Below are 26,066 nucleotides of genomic sequence, written 5' to 3'. Positions count from 1 at the left end.
TTTTCCCATGATCCCATTTATCTTCTGGCACATCAAGATCACCAAGATCATCTAAGATCACCTGGCAGTTTCCTTGATCCAGCCTTGAAAAAGTCATTTCTCTAGGGAGCTCAGATTCTTTTGAATGGAAAATGGCAGTTAGAGACCAAGATTTGGGCATGCGATGGGCTTGTTATTACTGCAGTGTAATTACTTCTAGATTCCTTCAGCGAACAGTGCTAAGAATATGCTTTTTTAATTCCTAAGTTCTCACTGACACTTCTAATTAAACTCTAACATTGTTTTTGTTAGTATTAGATTTCTAGGGCTACTGTAACAAATTCACTACACACTTGGTGCCTTTAAAACAAAAGAAATTTATTCACTCATCATTCTAGAGGCTCAAAGTCTGGAGCCTGGAGCAGTGGCACAAGAGTGTCAAACACAAAATCACATTTAAAGCTTCTGTTTGGAAGTGGTATATGTCATGTCCAATCACATTCTATTGATCAAAATGAGTTACATGGCCATGCCTAAAGTTGATGAGGTTTTCAAGGAAAGAGGGAATAAAAACTCAAGAACATTAATACCATCTGCCTCATGTGCTATTTTCTATTCATTTAGAAATTCCTTACATTTTCTTGTTTCAGCAAAAGAGGTGATTTATGTAGGCAGACATGAGGGCTGGGTGCCTTACTAGGTTTCTTAGCCAGGAGTACCCTCTACTGTTGATAAATGGAAGTGCAATTTATTTAATAGATGGGACCAAAGAGGTCTGTGGGTCTTGTGATTTCGTGATTCACTTTTGTTTTTATAGGACAGTTAAGTTCCAACATTTGCTTTCTTCTTTCTTCCTTTCTTTTTTCTTTTTCTTTTTTTTTTGAGACAGGGTTTCTCTCTGGAGCAAGGTTGTCTAGATTTGTAGATTTATTTTCTACTTGTAAATATAAACTTTCAGTACTTTTTATCTTCTGGTTATTCTGTAGATGGGTTATGGGTGGTTTTAGTCATAATTTAAAATTGTGTGTGTGTATGTGTATGTATAGTTTTTGAAGACTGTGTGGAGAGATTTAGGCAGCTGCCATTATCTTACAGGAATGTGTGACTCGTGCTTGGAATTTTAAAATGCTATTTAAAACTATTTTTCCAACTGTTTCTGGTATACAGAAATACAATTAATTTTGGTATTTATTTTGTTTTCAGCAAGCCTGAAAAATTTTTTAAATTCTAATAATTTATATATAATTTCCTTTGGATTTTCTATCTATGCCATCATATCTTCCATATACAATGAGTTTTCCCCTTTCATCATATTCAATCCTTACATATTTTCCTTCTTTTTCTCATCTTATTGCACTGTTTAGGATATCCAATATGTATAATCCTTCAGTCTATCACTGTGATAAATTATATCAGTTTTCTAATGTATAAGCCAACCTTGAATTCCTAACATAAATCCAATTTGGATCCATATTGCTAATATTTTGTTTGGGATTTATATTTATGAATAAAATGGGCCTATTATCTTCCTTTCTAATACTGTTCATGTTGGGTTTGGTTGTCAATGTTATGCTATTATTATAAGAGAATTGAATAACATACCATCTTTTTCCATTTTCTGGAAGAAGTTTTGTAAGGTTAATATTATTTCTCCCTTGAAAAACTGGTAGAATGTAGTTAGTGTAGCCATCTGGATCTGGATTTTTTTTTTGCGGGAAGATTTTTGAATACAAATTCAGTTTCTCAAAGGTTTTAGGAGTTTCAAGGTTTTTATTCATTCTTCTTGTATTTACCAGGGATTAATCAATTTTACCTAATTTTCCAAACTTACTGTTAAAAGATTAATAAGTATTCTCATTTTTTATATTGGCAGAAATTTTTGTGGGATCTTTATTGATGTCCAATTTTTTAAAGTTTCTGATATCATTTGTGCCTTCTTTTCATCTTGATTGCTCTTGCCAGAAGTTTGTCAGTTTTCAAGGAACCAACTTTTGGTTTTGTTTATTCTCTCTATTGTATGTTTCTTTTTTACTTCATTTACTTCATATCTTTATTATTTCCTTGCTTCTACTTCCTTTTGGTTTATTTTGCTGTTCCCCTAGCTTCTTGAGACATACCTGAGTTCATGAATTTTCAGGCTTTCTTCTTTTCTAATATATGTTTTTAAGGCTATATATTTCCTTCTAAGTATTGCTTTAGCTGATTCCCACATTTTAATATGTCATGCCTTGTTATCACTCAGTTTAAAATATTTTCTAATTTATGATTTCTTCTCTGACATATGGGTTTAAAAGTATATTTCTTGATTTCTAACATAGGAAGATTTTATAGTTATCTCTTTCTTACTTATATCTACTTTAATTGTATTGTGACCAGAAAACATGTTTTATATTATCTGAAATTTGAGACTACTTTATTTGTAGCTTAAAATGGAAAATTCTAACATGTTTCCTTTGTGTACTTCCAAAGAATGTGTAATTCTGCAATTTCAAGGTGCTATTTTCTAAATATGTCTATAAGATCAAACTTGTGAATTGTTAACTGTTCTATTTCTATACATTGTTCCATCACTTGATGAGAAATGTGTTAAAATCTAGCACTCTAAATTGTGAATTTGTCCATTTTCCTTTTTCTATCAGTTTCTGCTTTAAATATTTTGAAGCTATGTAATTACATAATATAAATTCAAATTTTATTTTCTCAGAGACCTTTGATTATTATGAAATCACTTTTTTTTTTTTTTTTTTTGAGACGGAGTCTCACTCTGTCGCCCAGGCTGGAGTGCAGTGATGTCATCTCTGCTCACTGCAAGCTCCACCTCCTGGGTTCATGCCATTCTCTTGCCTCAGCCTCCTGAGTAGCTGGGACTACAGGCACCCGCCACCATGCCCGGCTAATTTTTTGTATATATTTTTTTAGTACAGATGGGGTTTCACCTTGTTAGCCAGGATGGTCTTGATCTCCTGACCTCATGATCCGCCCGCCTCAGGCTCCCAAAGTGCTGGGATTACAGGCGTGAGCCACCACATCTGGCCATGAAATCACATTCTTAATCTCCAGTAATACTTTCTTGCTTTAAAGTCTATTTTTCTGCTATCAATAGAGCTGCAATCGATATCTTTTAGATATTTGCATAACTTCTTTTCCTATTTTTGTCTTGCAACTTTTCTGTATCTAATGTTTTAGATATGCCTTTTATAAAATGCACACGATTTGCTTTTGCTTTTTTTTTTTTAAATAGGATACAATTTTATTTTTATTTTTTAGAAATGGAGTCTCACTCTGTCAACCAGAGGTTGAAACACAATAATAAAGACAAAAAAGAGGTTACTATGTGTGTAAATCTAAACAAACATTTACCTTTTAAACAATATAAAAGTTTGTTACTTGAATATATAAAATATATTATGGAGTTAAAAATATATAGATATATAGAAATTTATTATATTTGGTATCTAAAGCAGTCAAATTCATAGAAACAAAAAGTAGAATGTGGTTACCAGGGCCTGGAGGGGAGCGGGTAATGAGGAGCTGTTTAGAGTTTCAGGTCTTCCTTTTTATATTTGCTCATTATTCACCTCTCTCTGCTATGGTTTCAGCTCATTATTTTAAAATGGAAGTTTGTGGGGTTTTTTTTGATGAGGGGGCTGGAGATTCCCCTTTCTTTGCCAAATACAACAATGTATTGTCAGTGATATAGCCTTTTTTATTGTTGTACAATATACATAAAATTTACCATTTTAATCATTTTAAGTGTACAATTTAGTGGTATTAAGTATATTCACAATATTGTGCACCCATTACCACTATCCATTTCCAGAACTTTTTCATCACCCCAAACAGAAACTCTGTACTCATTAAAAATAACTCTCCATTTCCTCCCCATTCCAAGCCCCTGGTAACCTCTTTTCTACTTTCTGTCTTTATGAATTTGCCTACTCTAGATACCTCATTATGGTGGTTAATTTTATGTGTCAACTTGACTGGGTCATGGGGTGCCCATATATTTGATTAAACTTTATTTTATGTGTGTCTGTGAGAGTGTTTTGTGGTGAGATTAACATTTGAGTTGATAGACTAACTAAAGCAGATTGTCCTCCCCAGTGTAGGTGGAACTTATCCAATCAGTTGAAGGGCTAAATATAACAAAAAGGCTGACTGTCCTCTTAGTAAGAGACAGTTCCTTCTATTTGACTACTTTTAAACTGGGACTTCGGTTTTGTTTTTTTTTCTGCCTTTGGCTTCAAACTAAAACATTTTAACTCTTTCTAGGTCTGCAGCCTGCTGGTCTTTGAACTGGAACTACAAATCAGCTCTCAGGGGTCTCTAGGTTGCCAACTCATCCTGCAGATCTTGAGACTTGTCAGACTCCATAATCACATGAGCTAATTCCTTATAAGTGTGTGTGTGTGTGTGTGTGTGTGCGCGCGCGCGCGTGCGCGCGCCTGTGTGTCTCCTCTTGGTTCTGTTTCTTTGGGAACCATGACTAATATAGATTTTCACACCAAGAGTGATTCTAAAGGAACAGAACTTCAAGGATAAATTTTATACATTTGTTATTGGATTTCTGGAATTGGGTCTGTAATCTGATGAAATTTAAAGACACTACTGACTATTTTCAGTAGTAAAAATTGTCCACGGCATGATCTGGTAATAGAAATATGCAGGCCAGGCTGGGCGCAGTGGCTCACGCCTGTAATCCCAGCACTTTGGGAGGCCGAGGCGGATGCATCACCTGAGGTCAGGAGTTCGAGACCAGCCTGGCCAACATGACAAAACCCTGTCTCTACTAAAAACACAAAAATTAGGCAGGTGCCTTTAATCCCAGCTACTCGGGAGGCTGAGGCATGAGAATCCCTTGAACCTGGTAGATGAAGGTTGTAGTGAGCTGAGATCACGCCACTGCACTCTGGCCTGGGCGACAGAGTGAGACTCAATCTCAAAATATATGTATATGCAAAATATCTCCATTGGATACTCCTAATCAACTACTCATAAGAAGCAAGGGTCTTGGTGACTATGTATATTGACATTTATGAACATATTTGTCAAACTAATGAAATGATGAGATTAGTTGGTTGCTGCTAATGTTGCTGGAAAAAGTGATGAAAGAAAAGGAGGAGCTCAGAAATTTGAATTCCCAGCTCAAGAGCTGCATAAATGACCTGACAGATTCTATGTATGCCCTGAAGGAGACCCTTATCTACTGTAGCCACAGAGCTGAGATTGCTGAAAATCAAATGCCAAATCTCATCCCGTGACTAACTGAATTACAAAGCAAGTCAAACTTCCAGCTTTGCAGGGTTTCTACTGTTAAAGCAAGGGCATTGATTGGGAAATAATGGGGCACTATAAGTTGGATTAGGTATGTGTGGAAGACCCTGATTAAGCTGCGGACATTGAGCTCCTAAATATTGATGAGTCTTCTTTGCCAGTGAAAGTTGTCTCTCCATCCCTGTGGTGGCAGTGTCTCCACTCCAGTCTAAGTGGATTAACCCTGCACTGCCTGCGGAAACTGTAATGGCCTCCCTTGAGGCAAGTGCCATGCAAGATAATGCTGATTGCCTTCAGGACCCACCCTACCACCCCTCTTTGTTATTAGATCTCTAACTACACTCAAGTCCCAGCAGGCGAGGTGAGGTATGAAGGTGACCCATGACAACATGCACTACACTCCAAAAGAATGACTTGAGTTTTCTAATTTACACAAACAGGAATCCAGAGGATATGTATAGGAATGGGTACTAAGGATGTGAGATAATAGTGGAAGGCACATAAAGTTGGATTAGGCCAAATTTATTGACATGGGCCCACTAAGCAGACATTCTGGATTTAATGTTGCATCTCAGGGAATTAGGAAGGCCTCTAACGGTTTAATTGGTTGACTGAAACACAGACCAAAAGATGGCCCACAGTGAGCAAACTAGAAATTTCAAACTTGCCCTGGTTTAACGTAGAAGAAAGGAGATTGAAATGCTTGAGTTAATTTGTCATTTAAGACCTACTCACCAACACTGGGAGAGTTCAGAAGACACAGATCTCACCATTACTTTGAGAAATAAATTTGTCAGAGGAACCTCAGCATCCTCGAAGGGCTCTGTGATCACTCTTCTCTGTAGGTGACACCTTACAGCGGGACCTGCATTCACTGAATTAGAAAACCTAAATACGATGGGAATAATTGGATCCTGGGGTGACAGGGGAAAAGGGGCAGCACTCAACTGCCAAAGGCAAGGTAAGTGTGGTTACCATAAGGGACAGCAGAGTCAAAGCAGCAATTAGAATAGTATGACTATGGTGTTGGCTAGTAGATTATAGTGTTCCTAGATGAGATATAGATAGAATGCCTACCAAATACTTGATCTGTATAAGCGGAAAAGTTCTAGGTCAAGTGAACAAAAGTCTAACCTGAATAATAAAAACAGAGTCACGGCCTCTCAATCAATTCCCAGACTTGAGCAAGTTTACAGACCCAGCACTACTTGAATGAAGGGGAGGCTCAGTCTCCTTGAGGAAGGACTCTGGTACACTGCCAAGAATACTGTTACTTTCTCTCAGCCTTCCCCAAAGGGACATATGGCCTTTCTATCAGAATAACTGTGCATTGAAGAAAAATACTTAATCAGACCTTTTAGGGACTACTGGACAATGGCTCTGAACTGGCACTAATTTCTGGAGACCCAAAATGTCACTGTGGTCCACCAGTCAAGAGTATGGGCTTATGGAGGGTCAAATGATCAATGGAATTTTAGCTCAAGTCCATCTCAAAGTGGATGCAGAGGATCTGTGAGCCTATCTTGTGGTTATTTCCCCAGTCCTAGAATGCGTAATTGGAACAGATATATTGAGCAGCTAGCAGGATCTTCACATTGGTTCCCTGACTTATGGAGCAGGGGCTATTATAGTGAGAAATCCTCCTGCAATCCTCTGTGAATAGCTATTCTCCTTTTGTGAGTAGCTCTTGGCCTACTACTGGGCCTTAGTAGATACTGAATGCTTGGCCACAGACCACCAAGTTGCCATGTAACCTGAACTGCCCATCATGAACTAGGTGTTATCTGATCTACCAAGCCATAAAGTTGGGTATGAATAATGGCACTCCATCATCAAATGGAAGTGGTATATACATGGTTAGGTCTGAGCAGGTCCTGAAGGCACATGTAAATTACATTAAGAAGTAGCCCAAATGTCCATGGTGCCTGTTTCTGCTACCCTGCCTTCTCTCTCCCAGCCTGCACTTATGGCCTCATTGGGAGTTCCCTATGATCAGTTTACAGAGGAAGAGGAGTCTTGGACCTGGTTTACCAATGGTTTTGCATGATATGCAGGTACTACACAAAAGTGGACAGTCTCTATCTGAGATATCCATGAAGGACAGTGGGCAGAATTTTAGGCAGTGTACCTGGTTGTGGACTTTGCTTAGAAGAAGAAATGGCCAGGTGTGCAATTATATGTCAAATTATGGGCTGTAGTCAGTGCTTTGTCCAGATATGGACTTGGAAGGAACATGATTAGAAAACAGGTGACACAGAAATTTGGGGAAGAGGTATGCAGATAGATCTCTCTGAATGGGCGAAGGATGTGAAGATATTTATGTCCCATGTGAGTGCTCAACAAAGGGTGACCTCAGCAGATAAGGATTTCAGTAATCAAGTAAACATGATGAGCCGGGTGCAGTGGCTCACACCTGTAATCCCAGCACTTTGGGAGGCAAAGGCAGGAGGATCACCTGAGGTCAGGAGTTCAAGACCAGCCTGGCCAACATGGCGAAACTCTGTCTCTACTAAAAATACAAAAATTAGCCAGGTGTGGTGATGTGCACCTGTAGTCCCAGCTACTTGGGAGGCTGAGGCATGAGAAATGCTTGAACCCGGGAGGCAGAGGTTGCAGTGAGCCGAGATTGTGCCATTGCACTCCAGCCTGGGTGACAGAGCAAGACTCCATCTCAAAAAAAAAGTAGATATGATGACCTGTTCTGTGGATACCAGTCATCCTCTTTACTCAGCCACCTATGTCACTGCCTGATGGGCTCATGAACAAAGTAGCCATGGTGGCAGGGATAGAGGTTATGCGTGGGCTCAGCAACATGGACTTCTATTCAACAAGGCTGACCTGTCTATGGCCACTGCTAAGGGCCCAATCTGATAGCAGTAGAGACAAACACAGAGTCCCCAGTATGGCAGTATTTCCCAGGCTGATCAGCCAGCTATCTGGCAGCAGGCTGATTACACTAGAATATGTTAATCATGGAAGGGGCAGCGTTTTGTCTACTACTTCACAATGGAGGTATGGAAGAGTGTGTCTGGAATATAATAGATCCCTTAGAGTATCTCTTACTATTACCACACCCTATGATTCTGGTCAATGGGAAACTATAGCAACCCAATCCATGCAGGACTACTAACGGCCCAGGCTCTTCAGGAATAAAGGTTCGGGTCACCCCATCAGGTAAAGAACCACAATCAGCTGAGATGCTTGCTGAAGGCAAAGTCAACACAGAATGGGTAGTAGAAGAAGGTAGTTATCAATACCAGTCAAGTTTTGTCATATCATGTTAGGTGGAATTAGGACCTCATTTCTGTCTCTATTTAGAGATAAAGGAGATGTGTATGGTGGGTGCTACACTGACAAGGGGTGGACTTGTGATGGTTATTTTTATGTATCTACTTTACTCGGTTATAAGGTGCCCAGATATTTACTCAAACATTATTCTGGGTATTTCTCTGAGGGTGTTTTTGAATTAGATTAACACTGAAGTCAGTAGACTGAGTAAAGCAGATTGCCCTCCCTAATGTGGACAGGCATCATCCAATTAGTTGAAGGCCTGAATAGAACAAAAAGGCTGAGTCTTCCCCAAGTAAGAAAGTATTTTTGCTGCCTGACTGCCTTTGGACTGGAACATCGCTTTTTCCTGCTTTCAGTCTTGAACTAAAAGAGTTTAGCTCATCCAGAGAGAGAAGGCAGACAGACAGACAGAATCTCCTATTGGTTCTGTTTCTTTGGATATCCCTGACTAACACACTCATATAAGTAGAATCATACAATATCTATATCCTTTTATGTCTGGCCTATTCACTTAGCATATTTTCTTCTTTTTTTTTTAGACTGAGTTTCACTCTGTGGCCCAGGTTGGAGTGCAGTGGCGCAATCTCAGCTCACTGCAAGCTCCGCCTCCTGGGTTCACGCCATTCTCCTGCCTCAGCCTCGTGAGTACCTGGGATTACAGGTGCCCGCCATCATGCTTGGCTAATTTTTTGTATTTTTAGAAGAGACAGGGTTTTACTGTGTTAGCCAGGATGGTCTCGATCTCCTGACCTCGTGATCCATCCTCCTCGGCCTCCCAAAGTGCTGGGATTACAGGCATGAGCCACCGTGCCCGGCCTTCGCTTAGCATATTTTCAAAGTTCGTCATGTTGTGGCACTAATCAGAGATATAACCTTTTTTAAATGGGAATTTCTTCTAGAATATCCAATGTCTAGACTTTAGTTCACCAAACTGCCAGTTTGGTGAAGTCTTTAATCCAGCCTTGATGGATAAGGGAATTCTTCTTGAACATGATGTTTATCCGAGACTTAAAGAATGAGTCAGGTGAAAGTGGCAGTAGTGCGCAGCTAGAAAAATGTTCCAGGTAGAAGAAATAGTATCTATTTAAAAGCCTGATATGAGATACAATGTGCTGTGTTTAGTGACCTGAGAATTTCTTTTTTTTTTTTTTTTTTTTGAGACAGAGTCTCACTCTGTCTCCCAGGATGGAGTGCAGTGGCCGGATCTCAGCTCACTGTAAGCTCCGCCTCCCGGGTTCACGCCATTCTCCTGCCTCAGCCTCCCGAGTAGCTGGGACTACAGGCACCCGCCACCTTGCTCGGCTAGTTTTTTTGTATTTTTTAGTAGAGACAGGGTTTCACCGTGTTAGCCAGGATGGTCTCGATCTCCTGACCTCATGATCCGCCCGTCTCGGCCTCCCAAAGTGCTGGGATTACAGGCCTGAGCCACCGCGCCCGGCCGAACTTCTTAGTATGGATGGAGCTTAAAGAGCCAAGTGGCAAGAGACTGTAGTAGAGAGATTGGTAAGGACCACATCATGGTTAACTCTTAGTGAACAAAGAATATAGAAAATACCAAAGAGAGGAACTATTCCTTGCCCCATTACTCATGGGATAATAAGAGTTTATGTCATGTCTTTTCATCAGCACAATTTGTTGAATTATCCAGTAAACCCAGATTAAGAATGAAGACTTCCTGGACCACTAAAGTTAAAGGTCAAAAAGGCTTGGGAATCAAGGTGCTGATGAGGAGAATCAACTCTTGGATCTACTCTGCCCTTTTCTCGGTACTTTACCTTTTTCTTAAAGTCACCGTGTTCTCTCAGAATGCCTTTTACAATGTCTTGCTACCTTAGGTACTTAATAAATGTTGCCCTGAAAGTTTGGTCATATATCAACCTTGTTATGTTATGTTAAGCTCTAGGAGAAGTGTTTTTTTTTTTCCTTTCTTTCCAAGGAGACCAGCATACCTTTACTTTGCCATTCTGAAAAAAGAGAGTCCAGTGATGGCCATCTTGACTGCTGGAGATGAGGAACTCCTTCACATACATGCTGGTAAGTAGAGATTTTACTCCCTGAGTAGTTATTCCTGTGACTTTCATTGTCTTCTGGAAGTCCACTTGCAGCCACTCTTTTGGATTATTCACCTGAGGGCAATAGAGTTGGATTAGTAACCTCTTGGTAACCATTTACTCCCAGAAATTCCCAAATCCCTCTTAACCATACCACAGCATTTCTCACTCTACTTTCTTTTTTGGAGATGGAGTCTCGCTTTGTCACCTGGGCGGGAGTGCAATGGCACGATCTCAGCTCACTGAACCTCTGCCTCCCAAGTTCAAGCGATTCTCCTGCCTCAGCCTCCCGAGTACCTGTGGTTACAGGTACCCACCACCATGCCCGGATAATTTTCTATTTTTAGTAGAGATGAGGTTTCACCAGGTTGGCCAGGCTGGTCTTGAACTCCTGACTTCAGGTGATCTGCCACCTAGGCTTCCCAAAGTGCTAGGATTACAGGCGTGAGCCACTGTGCCCAGCCTCACTCTTTTTTTCTTTCTCTCTCTCTCTCTCTCTTTTTTTTTTTGAGACGGAGTCAGGCATGGTCGCCTGGGCCAGAGTACAATAGCGTGATCTCAGCTCACTGCAACGTCCGCCTCCCAGGTTCATGTGATTATCCTGCCTCAGCAAAAGACTGGTCTCGAACTCCTGACCTTGTGATTAGCCTGCCTCAGCCTCCCAAAGTGCTGGGATTACAGGCATGAGCCACCGCGCTGCCAGGCCTCTACTTTCTATTGGCTAATCAGTCTCTCTTATTCAACTCTAAGCAACTTCAGGGCCAAAATTTTTCACAATTCACCTTTGTATCCCTAGGCGCATCCTGGGGATACTAAGATGCACAGTAAATGTTTACTTTCCATTGATGTAATGAGAAACCTGGAAAGAAAGCTAATTGTTGATATTTATATGTAAAATGGACTTTAGCTTCTACAATTCTTTGACAGATATTAGCCCATAATCAAACTTCCTTGACACTCTTTTTAGGACTAACAGTTGACAGAAATACCTCGGAAGAAACAGTCAAGGGCTTCCCCCATTTTTTCCCCAACCACTGCTTTGAGTCAGTTAAAGAGTAAATCTGTTGCCTCTTACCTGAGGTCTCCAGGCATTACTCCTTCCTTGGAGGTTAAGTCGAGCTTTTGAAGGAGACCAGGTGGCAAACATATTGGTGAAGTAGGATGAAGCAGTAATCTGTGCATCTGATATTGCTTTACTCTCCATTCCCAACGGCATGCTGCAACCTCAAAGAAAAGAAAAAAGAAGGTTATCACAAGGACATGCTTCAGCGTCAGTTATACTGAGCAGCCTCCACTGACATTCTAGGGCTACTGTCATCATAATATCATTTCTCAGGTGTTAACTTTTGCATAGATTCTGTTATTGGTTTTTTGTTTTGTTTTGTTTTTTGAGATGGAGTCTCGCTTTGTCACCCAGGCTGGAGTGCAGTGGCGTGATCTCGGCTCACTGCAACCTCCACCTCCCGGGTTCAAGTGATTCTCTTGCCTCAGCCTCTGGAGTAGCTGGGACTACAGGCGCACACCACCATGACCGGCTAATTTTTTGTATTTTTAGTAGAGATGGGGTTTCACCGTGTTAGCCAGGATGGTCTTGATCTCCTGACCTCGTGATCTGCCCGCCTCTGCCTCCCAAAGTGCTGGGATTACAGGCGTGAGCCACCACGCCCGGCCAATTCTGTTATTGTTATCTGTTTTCTGGCCAGCTCTTCCCACTTTGTGTGACTCTTTAATTTTCCTTGTTTCTTTTCTTCTTCTACTTTTATTTTAGGTTCTAGGGGGTACATGGGTAGGTTTGTTGCATGGGTAAATTGCATGTCACTGAGGCTTGGTGTATGAACGATCCCCTCACCCAGGTAGTGAGTGTAGTACCCAATACGTAACCTTCGAACCCACACCCCCCTCCCAACCTCTCCCCTCCTGAGTTTCCATTATCGTGTCCATGTGCATTTAATGTTTAGCTCCCACTTATGAGAACAGGTGATATTTGGTTTTCTGTTCTTGCATTAGTTCATTTATGATACTGGCCTCTAGCTGCATCTATGTTGCTGAAAAGGACATGAACTCATTCTTTTTTTATGGCTGCATAGTATTCCATGGTATGTATGTACCACATTTTCTTTATCCAGTCTGTTGTTGATGGGCATTTAGGTTGATTCCATGCCTTTGCTATTGTGAATCGTGCAGAAATGAATATATGTATGCATGTGTCTTTATGACAGAATGATTTCTATTCCTTTGAGTATACACCCAGTTGTGGGGTTGCTGGGTTGAATGGTATTTCTAGGTTTGCCCAGGACTGCGCTGGTTTTAGCACTGACAATTTTGTGTCCTGATACTGGGAACCCTCCCCCAGTCTCAGGATAACTAGAACAGTTAGTCGCCCTACCCATAGTTGAGGGAAGAAGGATATGGGATGACTTGGCACTTACTATTTAAATCACAGCCCATCAACTCCATGCGAAGAGTGCTGCGAATGCTATAATGAGTTGGGTGCAAACGGATGTATCGAGCAATAATTGGAGGGTTAAAAATATTGTGTTTTATCCCAGATGAATCCACATTGCCAAAGAAGACCTGTATGGAGAGATTAGCACAAATACATGGAAAGTGAATACACAGTAAAAAACAATTTCTGTCAATCACATCTTCCTTCTAATTTGCTTTGTGCATTTCTCAACAGCATCCAACATCTACATAAGACAACTATGGTTAGATGAATGTTACGATGGTAGACACAAAGGAGGAAAGCACCAAGAAGAAGTGGGAACAAGGGAAATTATTAGGTCTGGGGCAAGTGAAGTCATTTTCTACTGCAAACTGAACAACTTGCTCCTGAATGACTACCAGGTAAATAATGAAATGAAGGCAGACGTAAAGATGTTCTTTGAAACCAATGAGAACGAAGACACAACGTACCAGAATCTCTAGGACACATTTAAACCAGTGTTTAGAGGGAAATTTATAGCACTAAATGCCCACAAGAGAAAGCAGGAAAGATTGAAAATTGACACCCTAACATCAAAATTAAAGAATTAGAGAAGTAACAGCAAACAAATTCAAAAGCTAGCAGAAGACATGAAATAACTAAGATCAGAGCAGAACTGAAAGAGATAGAGACACGAAAAACTCTTCAAAAAATCAATGAATCCAGGATCGTGATCTGCCCACCTTGGCCTCCCAAAGTGCTGGGATTACAGGCGTGAGCCACCGCGCCTGGCCTTCACTTAGCATATTTTCAAAGTTCATCATGTTGTGGCACTAATCAGAGATAACCTTTTTTAAATGGGAATTTCTTCAACAAAATAGATAGACTGCTAGCCAGACTAATAAAGAAGAAAAGAATCAAGTAGATGCAATAAAAAATGATATTGGTGATATCACCACTGATCCCACAGAAATACAAACTACCATCAGAGAATACTATAAACACATCTATGAAAATAAACTAGAAAATCCAGAAGAAATAGATAAATTCCTGGACACATACACTCTCCCAAGTCTGAGCCAGGAAGAAGTCAAATCACTGAATAGACCAATAGTAGGCTCTGAAATTGAGGCAGTAATTAATAGCCTACCAACCAAAAAAAAATCCAGGACCAGACAGATTCACAGCTGAATTCTACCAGAGGTACAAAGAGGAGCTGGTACCATTCCTTCTGAAACTATTCCAAACAATAGAAAAAGAGGGAATCCTCCCTAACTCATTTTATGAGACCAGCATAATCCTGATACCAAAACCTGGCAGAGACACAACAAAAAAAGAAAATTTCAGGCCAATATCCCTGATGAACATCAGTACGAAAATCCTCAATAAAATACTGGTTAACTGAATTCAGCAGCACATCAAAAAGCTTATCCTCCACGATCAAGTTGGCTTCATCCCTGGGATGCAAGACTGGTTCAACATATGCAAATCAATAAACATAATCCATCACATAAAGAGAACCAAAGACAAAAACCACATGATTATCTCAATAGATGCAGAAAAGGCCTTCAATAAAATTCAATACCTCTTCATGCTAAACACTCTCAATAAACTAGGTATCGATGGAACATACCTCAAAATAATAAGAGCTATTTATGACAAACCCACAGCCAATATCACATGGAATGGGCAAAAACTGGAAGCATTCCCTTTGAAAACTGGCACAAGACAATGATGCCCTCTCATACCACTCCTATTCAACATAGTATTGGAAGTTCTGGCCAGGGCAATCAGGCAAGAGAAAGCAATAAAGCGTATTCAAATAGGAAAAAAGGAAGTCAAATTGTCTCTCTTTGCAGATGACATGATTGTATATTTAGAAAACCCCATCATCTCAGCCAAAAACCTCCTTAAGCTGATAAGCAACTTCAGCAAATTCTCAGGATACAAAATCAATGTGCAAAAATCACAAGCATTTCTACACACCAATAACAGACAAACGGATAGCCAAATCATGAGTGAACTCCCATTCACAATTGCTACAGAGAATAAAATACCTAGGAATACAACTTACAAGGGATGTGAAGGACCTCTTCAAGGAGAACTACACACCACTGCTCAATGAAATAAAAGAGGACACAAACAAATGGAAGAGCATTCCATGCTCATGGATAGGAAGAATCAATATCGTGAAAATGGCCATACTGCCCAAAGTAATTTATAGATTCAATGCTATCTCCATCAAGCTACCACTGACTTTCTTCACAAAATTGGAAAAAACTACTTTAAACTTCAGATGGAACCAAAAAAGAGCCCACATAGCCAAGACAATCCTGGGCAAGAAGGACAAAGCTGGAGGCATCATGCTACCTGACTTCAAACTACAGTACAAGACTACAGTAACCAAAACAGCATGGTACTGGTACCAAAACAGAGATATAGACCAATGGAACAGAACGGAGGCCTCAGAAATAACACCACACAGCTACAACCATATTTTCTTTGACAAACCTGACGAAACAAGCAATGGGGAAAAGATTCCCTATTTAATAAATGGTGTTGGAAAAACTGGCTAGCCATATGCAGAAAACTGAAACTGGACCCCTTCCTTACACCTTTTACAAAAATCAACTCAAGATGGATCAAAGACTTAAATGTAAGACCTAGGACCATAAAAATCCTAGAGGGAAACCTGGGTAATACCATTCAGGACATAAGCATGGGCAAAGACTTCATATCTAAAACACCAAAAGCAATGACAACAAAAGCCAGAATTGACAAATGGGATCTAATCAAACTAAGGAGCTTCTGCACAGCAAAAGAAACTATCATCAGAGTGAACAGGCAACCTACAGAACGGGAGAAAATTTTTGCAATCTATCCATCTGACAAAGGGCTAATATCCAGAATCTACAAAGAACTTAAACAAATTTACAAGAAAAAAACAACCCCATCAAAAAATGGGCAAAGGATATGAATAGACACTTCTCAAAAGAAGACATTTATGCAGCCAACAGACATGAAAAAATGCTCATCATCACTGGGTATTAGAGAAATGCAAATCAAAACCACAATGAGATACCATATCGTGCAGGTTTGTTACATATGTATACTTGTGCCATGTTGCTGTGCTGCACCCATCAACTCGTCAGCACCCATCAACTCATCATTTACATCAGGTATAACTCCCATTGCAATCCCTCCCCCCTCCCCCCTCCCCATGATAGGCCCCAGTGTGTGATGTTCCCCTTCCTGAGTCCAAGTGATCTCATTGTTCAGTTCCCATCTATGAGTGAGAACATGCAGTGTTTGGTTTTCTGTTCTTGCGATAGTTTGCTGAGAATGATGGTTTCCAGCTGCATCCAAGTCCCTACAAAGGACACGAACTCATCCTTTTTTTTTGGCTGCATAGTATTCCATGGTGTATATGTGCCACATTTTCTTAATCCAGTCTGTCACTGATGGATATTTGGGTTGATTCCAAGTCTTTGCTATTGTGAATAGTGCCGCAATAAACATACGTGTACATGTGTCTTTATAGCAGCATGATTTATAATCCTTTGGGTATATACCCAGTAATGGGATGGCTGGGTCATATGGTACTTCTAGCTCTAGATCCTTAAGGAATCACCACACTGTTTTCCACCATGGTTGAACTAGTTTACAGTCCCACCAACAGTGTAAAAGTGTTCCTATTTCTCCACATCCTCTCCAGCACCTGTTGTTTCCTGATTTTTTAATGATTGCCATTCTAACTGGTGTGAGATGGTATCTCATTGTGGTTTTGATTTGCATTTCTCTGATGGCCAGTGATGATGAGCATTTTTTCATGTGTCTGTTGGCTGTATGAATGTCTTCTTTTGAGAAATGTCTGTTCATATCCTTTGCCCACTTTTGGATGGGGTTGTTTGTTTTTTTCTTGTAAATTTGTTTGAGTTCTTTGTAGGTTCTGGATATTAGCCAACATGGCACAAGTATACATATGTAACAAACCTGCACATTATGCACATGTACCCTAGAACTTAAAGTATTAAAAAAAAAAAGTTATGTTAAAAGAAAGACTGAAATGAAAGCAATAGTTGCTTGGAATTAGGGGTGGTAGCAGGAATTTACTGCATATGGGCTGAGGGAAATTTTTGAGATGATGAAAATGCTCTAAAACCATAAATTTACTAAAAAATAATGTATACAGTTACAATGGGCACATTTTACGATATGTAAATTATACCACAATAAAGCTTTATGTACCATTAAAAAAAAAAAAAAAAGAGATACCATTTCATGCCAGTTAGAATGGTGATCATTAAAAAGTCAGGAAACAACAGATGCTAGAGAGGTTGTGGAAAAATAGCAACGCTTTTACACTGTTGATGGGAGTGTAAATTAATTCAACCATTGTGGAAGACAGTTTGGCGATTCCTAAAGGATCTAGAACTGGAAATACCATTTGACCCAGCAATCCCATTACTGGGCATATGCCCAAAGGATTATAAATCATTATACGATAAAGACACATGCACATGTATGTTTATTGTGGCACTATTCACAATAGCAGAAGACTTGGAACCAACCCAAATGTCCATCAATGATAGACTGGATTAAGAAAATGTAGCACATATACACCATGGAATACTATACAGCCATTAAAAAGGATGAGTTCATGTCCTTTGCAGGGACATGGATCAAGCTGGAAACCATCATTCTCAGCAAACTATCACAAAATCAGAAAACCAAATACTGCATGTTCTCACTCATAAGTGGGAGTTGAACAGTAAGAACATATAGAAGCAGGGAGGGGAACATCGCACACCAGGGCCTGTTGGGGGGTGGGGGGCTAGGAGAGGGATAACATTAGAAGAAATACCTGATGTAGGTGACGGGTTGATGGGTGCACCAAACCACCAGGGCACATGTATACCTATGTAACAAAACTGCACGGTCTGCACATGTACCCCAGAACTTCAAATATAATTTTAAAAAATAAATAAATAAAATAAGCATCCAAATAGGAGAGAATAGTAAAATCATCTCTTTTTGCAGATGACATGGTCGTACATGTAGAAAACTCTAAAGACTCAACAAAAAATTATTAGAACTAATACATGAATTCTGTAAAGTTGCAGGATACAAAATCAACATACAGAAGTCAGTGGTGTTTCTATACACTATAAACTATCCCAAAGGAAATTAGAAAATAATCTTATTTACAATAGCAACAAAAGAATAAAATACTTAGGAATAGACTTAACCAAAGAAATGAAAGACTTGTACAATGAAAATATAGAAAACATTTATGAAGGAAATTAAAGAAGACACAGATAAATAAAAGATATTCCATATTCCTAGATTGAAAGAATTAGTATTGTTAAAATGTCCACAATACCCAAAGTAATCTATAGATTTGATGTGATCTGTATCAAAATCTCAAAATCTCAATGGTGTTCTTCACAGAAATAAAAAAAAAAATTAAATTAATATGAAATCACAAAAGATCCCAAGGAGGCAAAGCAATTTTTTTTTTTTTTTTGAGACAGAGTATTGCTCTGTCACCCAGGCTGGAGTGCAGTGGTGCAATCTCGGCTCACCACAACCTCTGCCTCCCAGGTTCAAGTGATTCTCCTGCCTCAGCTACCACACCTGGCTAATTTTTGTATTTTTTCAGTAGAGACGGGGTTTTACCATGTTGGTGAGGCTGCTCTTAAACTCCTGACCTCAAGTGATCAACCCATCTCAGCCTCCCAAAGTGCTGGGATTACAGGTGTGAGCCAACACATGCAACCAGGCAAAGCAATCTTAAGAAGAACAAAGCTAGAGGAATCATACTTCCTGATTTCAAAATATACTACAAGTCTCCAGTAATCAAAATAGTATGGTGCTGGCATAAAAATAGACACATCAACCAAGGGAAGAGAATAGAAAAGCCCAGAAATAAATTCACACATTTACTGTCAACAGATTTTTGACAAGGGTGCCAAGAACACACAACAGGAAAAAGAGTGTCTCTTCAATAAATGATATTGGGAAAACTGAATTTCCACATGCAGAAGAAAGAAATTGGGCCCTTTTCTCAAAGTATACATAAAATTCAACTCAAAATTGATTAAACACTTGTATATAAGACCTGAAACTATAAAACTCCTAGAAGAAAACAGGAAAAAAGCTTCCAGATATTGATTTGGGCAATACTTTTTTTATATGACACCAAAATCACAGGCAACAAAAACAAAAACAGACAACTGGGATTGCATCAAACTAAAAACTTTCTACACAGCAAAAGAAATAATCAACAGAGTGAAAAGGCAACCTATGGAATGGATGAAAATATTTGCAAACTGTATATCTGATAATGGGTAAGAAACTCAAACAACTCATTAGTAAGAAACAAACTACATATACTTCTCAAAAGAAGACATTCATACAGCCAACAGACACATGAAAAAATGCTCATCATCACTGGCCATCAGAGAAATGCAAATCAAAACCACAATGAGATACCATCTCACACCAGTTAGAATGGCAATCATTAAAAAATCAGGAAACAACAGGTGCTGGAGAGGATGTGGAGAAATAGGAACACTTTTACACTGTTGGTGGGATTGTAAACTAGTTCAACCATTATGGAAAACAGTATGGCGATTCCTCAAGGATCTAGAACTAGATGTACCATATGACCCAGCCATCCCATTACTAGGTATATACCCAAAGGATTATAAATCATGCTGCTATAAAGACACATGCACACGTATGTTCATTGCGGCACTATTCACAATAGCAAAGACTTGGAATCAACCCAAATGTCCATCAGTGACAGACTGGATTAAGAAAATGTGGCACATATACACCATGGAATACTATGCAGCCATAAAAAGGATGAGTTCGTGTCCTTTGTAGGGACATGGATGCAGCTGGAAACCATCATTCTCAGCAAACTATCGCAAGAACAGAAAACCAAATACCGCGTGTTCTCATTTATAGGTGGGAATTGAACAATGAGATCACCTGGACACAGGAAAGGGAACATCACACACTGGGTCCTATTGTGGGGAGGGGGTATGGGGGAGGGATAGCATTAGGAGATATACCTAATGTAAATGATGAGTTAATGGGTGCAGCACACCAACATGGCACATGTATACATATGTAACAAACCTGCATGTTGTGCACATGTACCCTAGAACTTAAAGTATAATAATAAAAAAAAAGAAACAAACAACCCAATTAAAAACGGGCAAAGGACCCAAATAGAATTTTTCAAAAGAAGAAATATAAAAGGCCAACAGATAAATGATGCTCAGCATCACTAACCCACAGGGAAATGCAAATCAAAACACAATGAGATATTCCCTCACATCTATTAGAATAGTGTCTTAGTCTGTTATTATGGACTATAACTTATTATGGACTATAATTTATTATGCTGATGTGACAGAATACCACAGACTGAGTAATTTGTAGTGAACAGAAATGTATTTGGCTCACAGTTCTGGAGGCTGGGCAGTCCAAGATCAAGAGGCCAACATCTGGCAGAGGCTTTCTTTCTGTATCATAACATGGCAGAAGGGCAAAAAGAGGGCAAGAGAGAGCAAGAGTTCAAATTCACAGCCTTAGGTGCTTTTGTAACTGGCATTAATCCATTCATGAGGGTGGAGTCCTCAAAACCTAAACACCTCCCATTCGGTCCTACCTCCCAACACTGTTGCATTGGGAATTCAGTTTCCAACACATGTTTTTTTGGGGAAAACACTCAAACCAGAGCAAATAGCTATTATCAAAATGATAAAAAGATGACAAATGGTGGTAATGTGAAGAAAAGGAAACCCTTGTATGCTGTTGCTGCAAAAATAAATTGGTACAGCCATTATGAAAAACATCATAGAGTTTCCTCAAAAAACTAAAACTAGAATACCATATGATCTGGCAATCTCACTTCTGGTATATATCCAAAGGATATAAAATCAGTATGTTGAATATCTGCACTCCCATGTTCACTGTAACAGTATTCACAATAGCCAAGATATGCAAACAACCTAAGTGTGTTCACTGATGGATGGAGGGATCACTGATGGACATATATATATATCTGATGGAATATTCCCACAATTATAAAATATTATTCAGACTTAAAATAGAAGAAAATCCTGCCACTTGTGATAACATGGATGAAGCTGGAAAATATGCTAAGTGTAATAAGCCAGACACAGAAAGAAAAATACTTCATGACCTCATATGTGGAATCTAAGATGGTCAAACTCCTAAAAGCAGACAGTAGAATGTTAGGTGCTAGGGACCATGGTGTGGGGGAAACAGGAAGATGTTGATCAAAGGGTACAAAATTTCACTTATGCAAGATAAATTAGTTCTGGAGATCTAATGTACGATATAGTAACTATAGTAAACAATACTGTATTGTATACTTGAAATCTGCTAAAAGAGTAAGTCATAAATGTTCTCACCACAAAAAAAGGTAGCTAGGCAAAGAGATAGATATATCTTAATTAGCTTGCTTGTGGTGACCATTTCACAATGTATCAAACATCATATATCAAAAACAACATAAATCGAAACATCTTAAATATACAGACCTCTTAAATATATGCAACTTTTATTTGTCAATTATATCTAAGTAAAGATTTTTAAAAAGAGATGCAGTTTCTTGGGCACCAAGTCAGGTCTACTGAATCAGAATCTAAATTTTAATAAGATCCTTAGGTGTTTCATAAGCACACTAAAGTTTGAAAAACACTGGCAGAGGACAGAGACAGCTGTGAAAGAGTACTGGGAATGCACAGCCTATCCTCCACACTGGTCTCAGAATGATCTTCTAAGAATGTAGTGTGTACGTGTGTGTGTGTGTAGAGAGACAGAGAGAGAGTCTACAATGTGGGCATTAATGAATGATCCCACTGTATGAATTAATGAGACACATGTTAGTATCCAAAACATGGGATTTTGTACCTTGACATGTCTGGGTTCTGGACAAAATTATATAACATATTCAAGGGAAAGGGAATACAGTTTGAGAAATATGGTAGTAATGCCAATTTGAAAGGCCTAGATTTAAACCATGGCATACAGCATAAGAAATACTGAAAATGATATAACTCGCAGAACACTTGGGATTTTTTTATCTGCTTGAATACACTAAAATAGGAATCAATGTAAGTCTATTATATGATCACACATCAGAGTTTAGTATCATGGGAAATTTTTAAAAATTATTCTGCCATGTAGCATTTTTTCTTCCCATGGAATAGAAAATATTAATAAATTTGTGGCTTTGTTCCTAAACAAGTTACACCAGAAATCACAACATTCTTTTTTATAAATATGTCTATATTGGGGGGTTAAAATAGAATGAATAACATATTCAAATCATAGAACTTTATTTAAAGATTTACCAAGGATTTTGTTTTCTCTGCTGCTCTCCTCTCTATATAGGAGAAGATTTGACCTTCTATTTATGGCCTTGCAAGAGCTTGCAAGACTTGGCTCTTGCAAGAGCTAGTATAATTAAATCCCAGGTAATAAGTAAACACTCCAACCCACCTCTCTGGGGTGGGATGGTGCAAAATTACTTGTAGAAAGCCACCTGTTTCGTCTAGCTACCTCCTGCATAAGTGGGTACTGGCAGCTCTTGGGGGCCTGAATTTTATGTCTCATTTTGACTAAAATAATGAATGTGTAATCTGACTCCAAAAGGGGATAGTCATCTTTGATTTGAGATAGGTCTCGTTGTGTTTCCAGATTTCTGATTTAAAAGAAATTTGTTGCTACAGAATAATCATTGAGAAGGAGAAAAAGTTTTGAAATGAAGTATATATCAATGTAAAATGCCATTCCATTTTATCAGCATCTGAAAAGTTTATGTTGAACTTAAGAGTATTATATAGCTAATAAATGTTGATCATTAACTTGTGACTAAACTGTATGTGCTAGGAAGAATATGATCTCCCAGTGATGTCCACATTTTAATCCCCAGAACATTTGACTATGTTATGTTGCATGGCAAGAGGGACTTAAGGTTGCAGATGGAATTAAGTTTGCCAATTAGCTGATGTCAAAATAGGGAGAATATCCTGGATTATCCAGGTCTGCCCAATGTAATCACAAGAGGCCTTGAAAGTGAGAGAGAGAGGCAGAAGAGGAGAGTCAAAGGGAGATGTGACTACTTAAGAAGAATAGTCAGAAAGGTGCAATGTTACTGGCTTCGAAGATGGAGGAAGGAGACCATGAGTTAATGAATGTGTGTGGCCTCTAGAAGCTGGAAAAGAAAGGAAAAAGGATTCTTTCTTTTTTGAGACAGAGTCTCACTCTGTCGCCCAGGCTGGAGTGCAGTGGTGCGATCTCAGCTCACTGCAAGCTCTGCCTCCCAGATTCACACCATTCTCCTGACTCAGGCTCCCAAGTAGGGACTACAGGCTCCTGAAAAAGGATCCTTTCCTAGAGCTTCCAGAAAGAAATGCAGCCCTGATGATACCTTGATTTTAGCCCAGTGAGACTTGGATCAGTCTTCTGCCCTATAGAACTGTAAGATAATAAACTTGTGTTGTTTTAAGCCATAGTAAGTTTGTGGTAATTTGCCACCCCAGTATTAGAAAACTAATACCCTACATACATTGACTTTGTTTTCATTCATTACTCAATCTTTGTGCCTTGATTAGAAACCTGCTTGGTGAGGCAATTTATTAATTCAACAAATAGTTAATGACTGACTACATAAATCCTAGATTCCATATATTATGTACCAGGCATTGTGCTAGAAGGCCTCACTGGTAAATTCTACTAAATGTTTAAGGAAGGATTAACATTAATCCTTCTTAAACTCTTCCAAGAGATAGAAAAGGAGAGTAAACTTTACAACTCATACTATGAGGCCACCATTATCTTGACATCAAAGCCAGACAAATATATCACAAGAAAAGAAAATTACAAATTGCATGCAATTGAATATGTGAATATAATATTCCCTTAGGCATATAGATGCAAAAATCTTCAACAAAATATTAGCAAACCAAATCCAGCAGCATGTTATAAAGGTTATATCCCATGCTCAAGTGGAAATTATCCCAATAATGCAAGAGTGGTTCAGCATAAGACAATCAATCCACCAGTCAACTCCACATTAATAAAATATAGGGGAAAAAAATCCTGCAAGTTTATTCTGGTTGATGCAGAAAAATCACTTGATAAAGCTGAAGACTTTTTCACGACAAGAAAAAAAAAAAAACCAGTAAGCAAACTAGAAATAGAAGAGAAAATCCACAACATGATAAAGAGCATTCATAAAATACCCAAAACTAACATCACACTCAATGGTAGAAGACTGAAAGATATTTCCCTAACATCAGAAATGAGACAAGAATGACTGCTGTTATGACTTCTATTCAAAATTGTATTGGAAGTCTTAGCCAGAGCAATTAGGAAAAAAAGAAATAAAAGCCTTCCAAATTGAAAAGGAATAAGTAAAGCTATCTTATTCTCAGATGAACATGAGCTTATATATGGAAAACCCCAAAGAATCCACAAAACACTATAGAGCTAATAAATGAATTCAGCAAAGTTGCAGGATATAAGATCAACACGCAAAAATCAGTTGTATTTCTACGCACTAGCAATGAACAATCTGAGATGAAATTAACAAAAAAAAAATAATTCTATTTAAAATAGCATCAAAAAGAAGAAAATACTTAGGAATAAATTCGGCCAAGGAGGTACAAGACTTGTACATCAAAAACTACAAAACATTGCTGAAAGATATTAGAGACAGCATAAAGAAGTGGAAATATATCCTGTGTTCATGAATTAGAAGACAATATTATTATGATGATGGTACTACCCAAAGTGATCTACAGATTTAATACAATCTGCATCAAAATCCCAGTGACCTTTTTTTTTTTTTTTTTTTTTTTGGCAGAAATGGAAAAGCCAGTCTTAAAATTCATGTGTGATTGTGTGGGACCTCAAATAGCCAAAATAATCTTGGAAAATAACAAAGCTGGAGAACTCACATTTCCCAAATTCAAAACTTCTTATAAGGCTACAGTTATCAACACTTTGTGGTACAGGTGTAAGGACAGACATATATATATATAAATGGAATAGAATTAGGAAGCAAGAAATAAACCCGTAAATGTATTCATGGGTATGTACCTCAAATATGAATGGTTTCCAGCTTATAATGGTTGGACTTACAATGTTTTGACTTTATGATGGTATGAAAGCAACATGCATTCAGTAGAATCTATACACATAAAAGTACTTAAAATACACATACAACCACATACAACCATTCTGTATTTCACTTTCAGTGCAATGTTTAATAAATTACATGAGATAGTCAACACTTCATTATAAATTTGACTTTGTGTTATATGATTTTGCCCAACTGTAGCCTAATTGTAAGTGTTCCGAGCATGTTTAAGGTAGGCTGGGCTAAACTATGATGATTGGTAGGTTAGCTGTTGATATGGTTTGACTCTGTATCCCCACCCAAATCTCATGTCAAATTGTAATCCCCATGTGTCAGAGGAGAGGCCTGGTGGGATGTCATTGGATCATGGGGGTGGATTTCCCCTTGCTGTTCTTGAGACAGTGAGTGAGTTCTCATGAGATCTGATGGTTTAAAAGTGTATGACATTTCCCCACTTCACTCACTCTCTCTTCTGCTCCACCATAGTAAGGCGTGCTTGCTTCCCCTTCACCTGCTGCTGTGACTGTAAGTTTCCTGAGGCCTTGCAGTCATGCTTCCTGTTAAGCCTGCAGAACTGTGAGTCCATTAATAAATGCTTCATAAATTACCAAGTCTCAGGGAGTTATTTATAGCAGTGTGAGAATGGACTAATATAGCTGTATTAAATGAATTTACACTAATAATGGTTTTAACTAACAATGGGTTTATCAGGATGTAATACCATTCCAAGTTGAGGAGCATCTGTAATTTAAAACAGCTGTTCAAACAAACACTTGTACAGGAGCGTTCATGGCAGCACTATTCACACTATCCAATCAGTAATGTAGGGGATCAAATGCCACCTCAAAATATGCCA

General features: G+C 38.8%; 1 protein-coding gene across 8 annotated transcripts in view; it reads right to left on the bottom strand.

The window, feature by feature from the left end:
- F8 (coagulation factor VIII) overlaps positions 1-26,066 on the bottom strand; it is a 218,915-nt gene that overhangs the window by 3,263 nt on the left and 189,586 nt on the right. For 7 of the 8 annotated variants that reach the window (XM_073013275.1, XM_073013274.1, XM_073013273.1 and 4 more), the window contains 3 exons: positions 13,025-13,169; positions 11,671-11,819; positions 10,494-10,670 (listed from right to left, as the gene is read on the bottom strand). In XM_073013275.1, the coding sequence (XP_072869376.1) occupies positions 10,494-10,670; positions 11,671-11,819; positions 13,025-13,169 (471 nt within the window). Of the gene's footprint in view, positions 1-10,493; positions 10,671-11,670; positions 11,820-13,024; positions 13,170-26,066 lie in introns of those variants that run through there. The other variant, XR_012091877.1, reaches the window with a different exon arrangement.

The sequence above is a fragment of the Chlorocebus sabaeus genome, chromosome X (genome assembly GCF_047675955.1).
Source record: "Chlorocebus sabaeus isolate Y175 chromosome X, mChlSab1.0.hap1, whole genome shotgun sequence".
Classification (NCBI taxonomy): Eukaryota; Metazoa; Chordata; class Mammalia; order Primates; family Cercopithecidae; genus Chlorocebus; species Chlorocebus sabaeus.
This window is presented reverse-complemented; position numbering and strand designations above follow the sequence as displayed.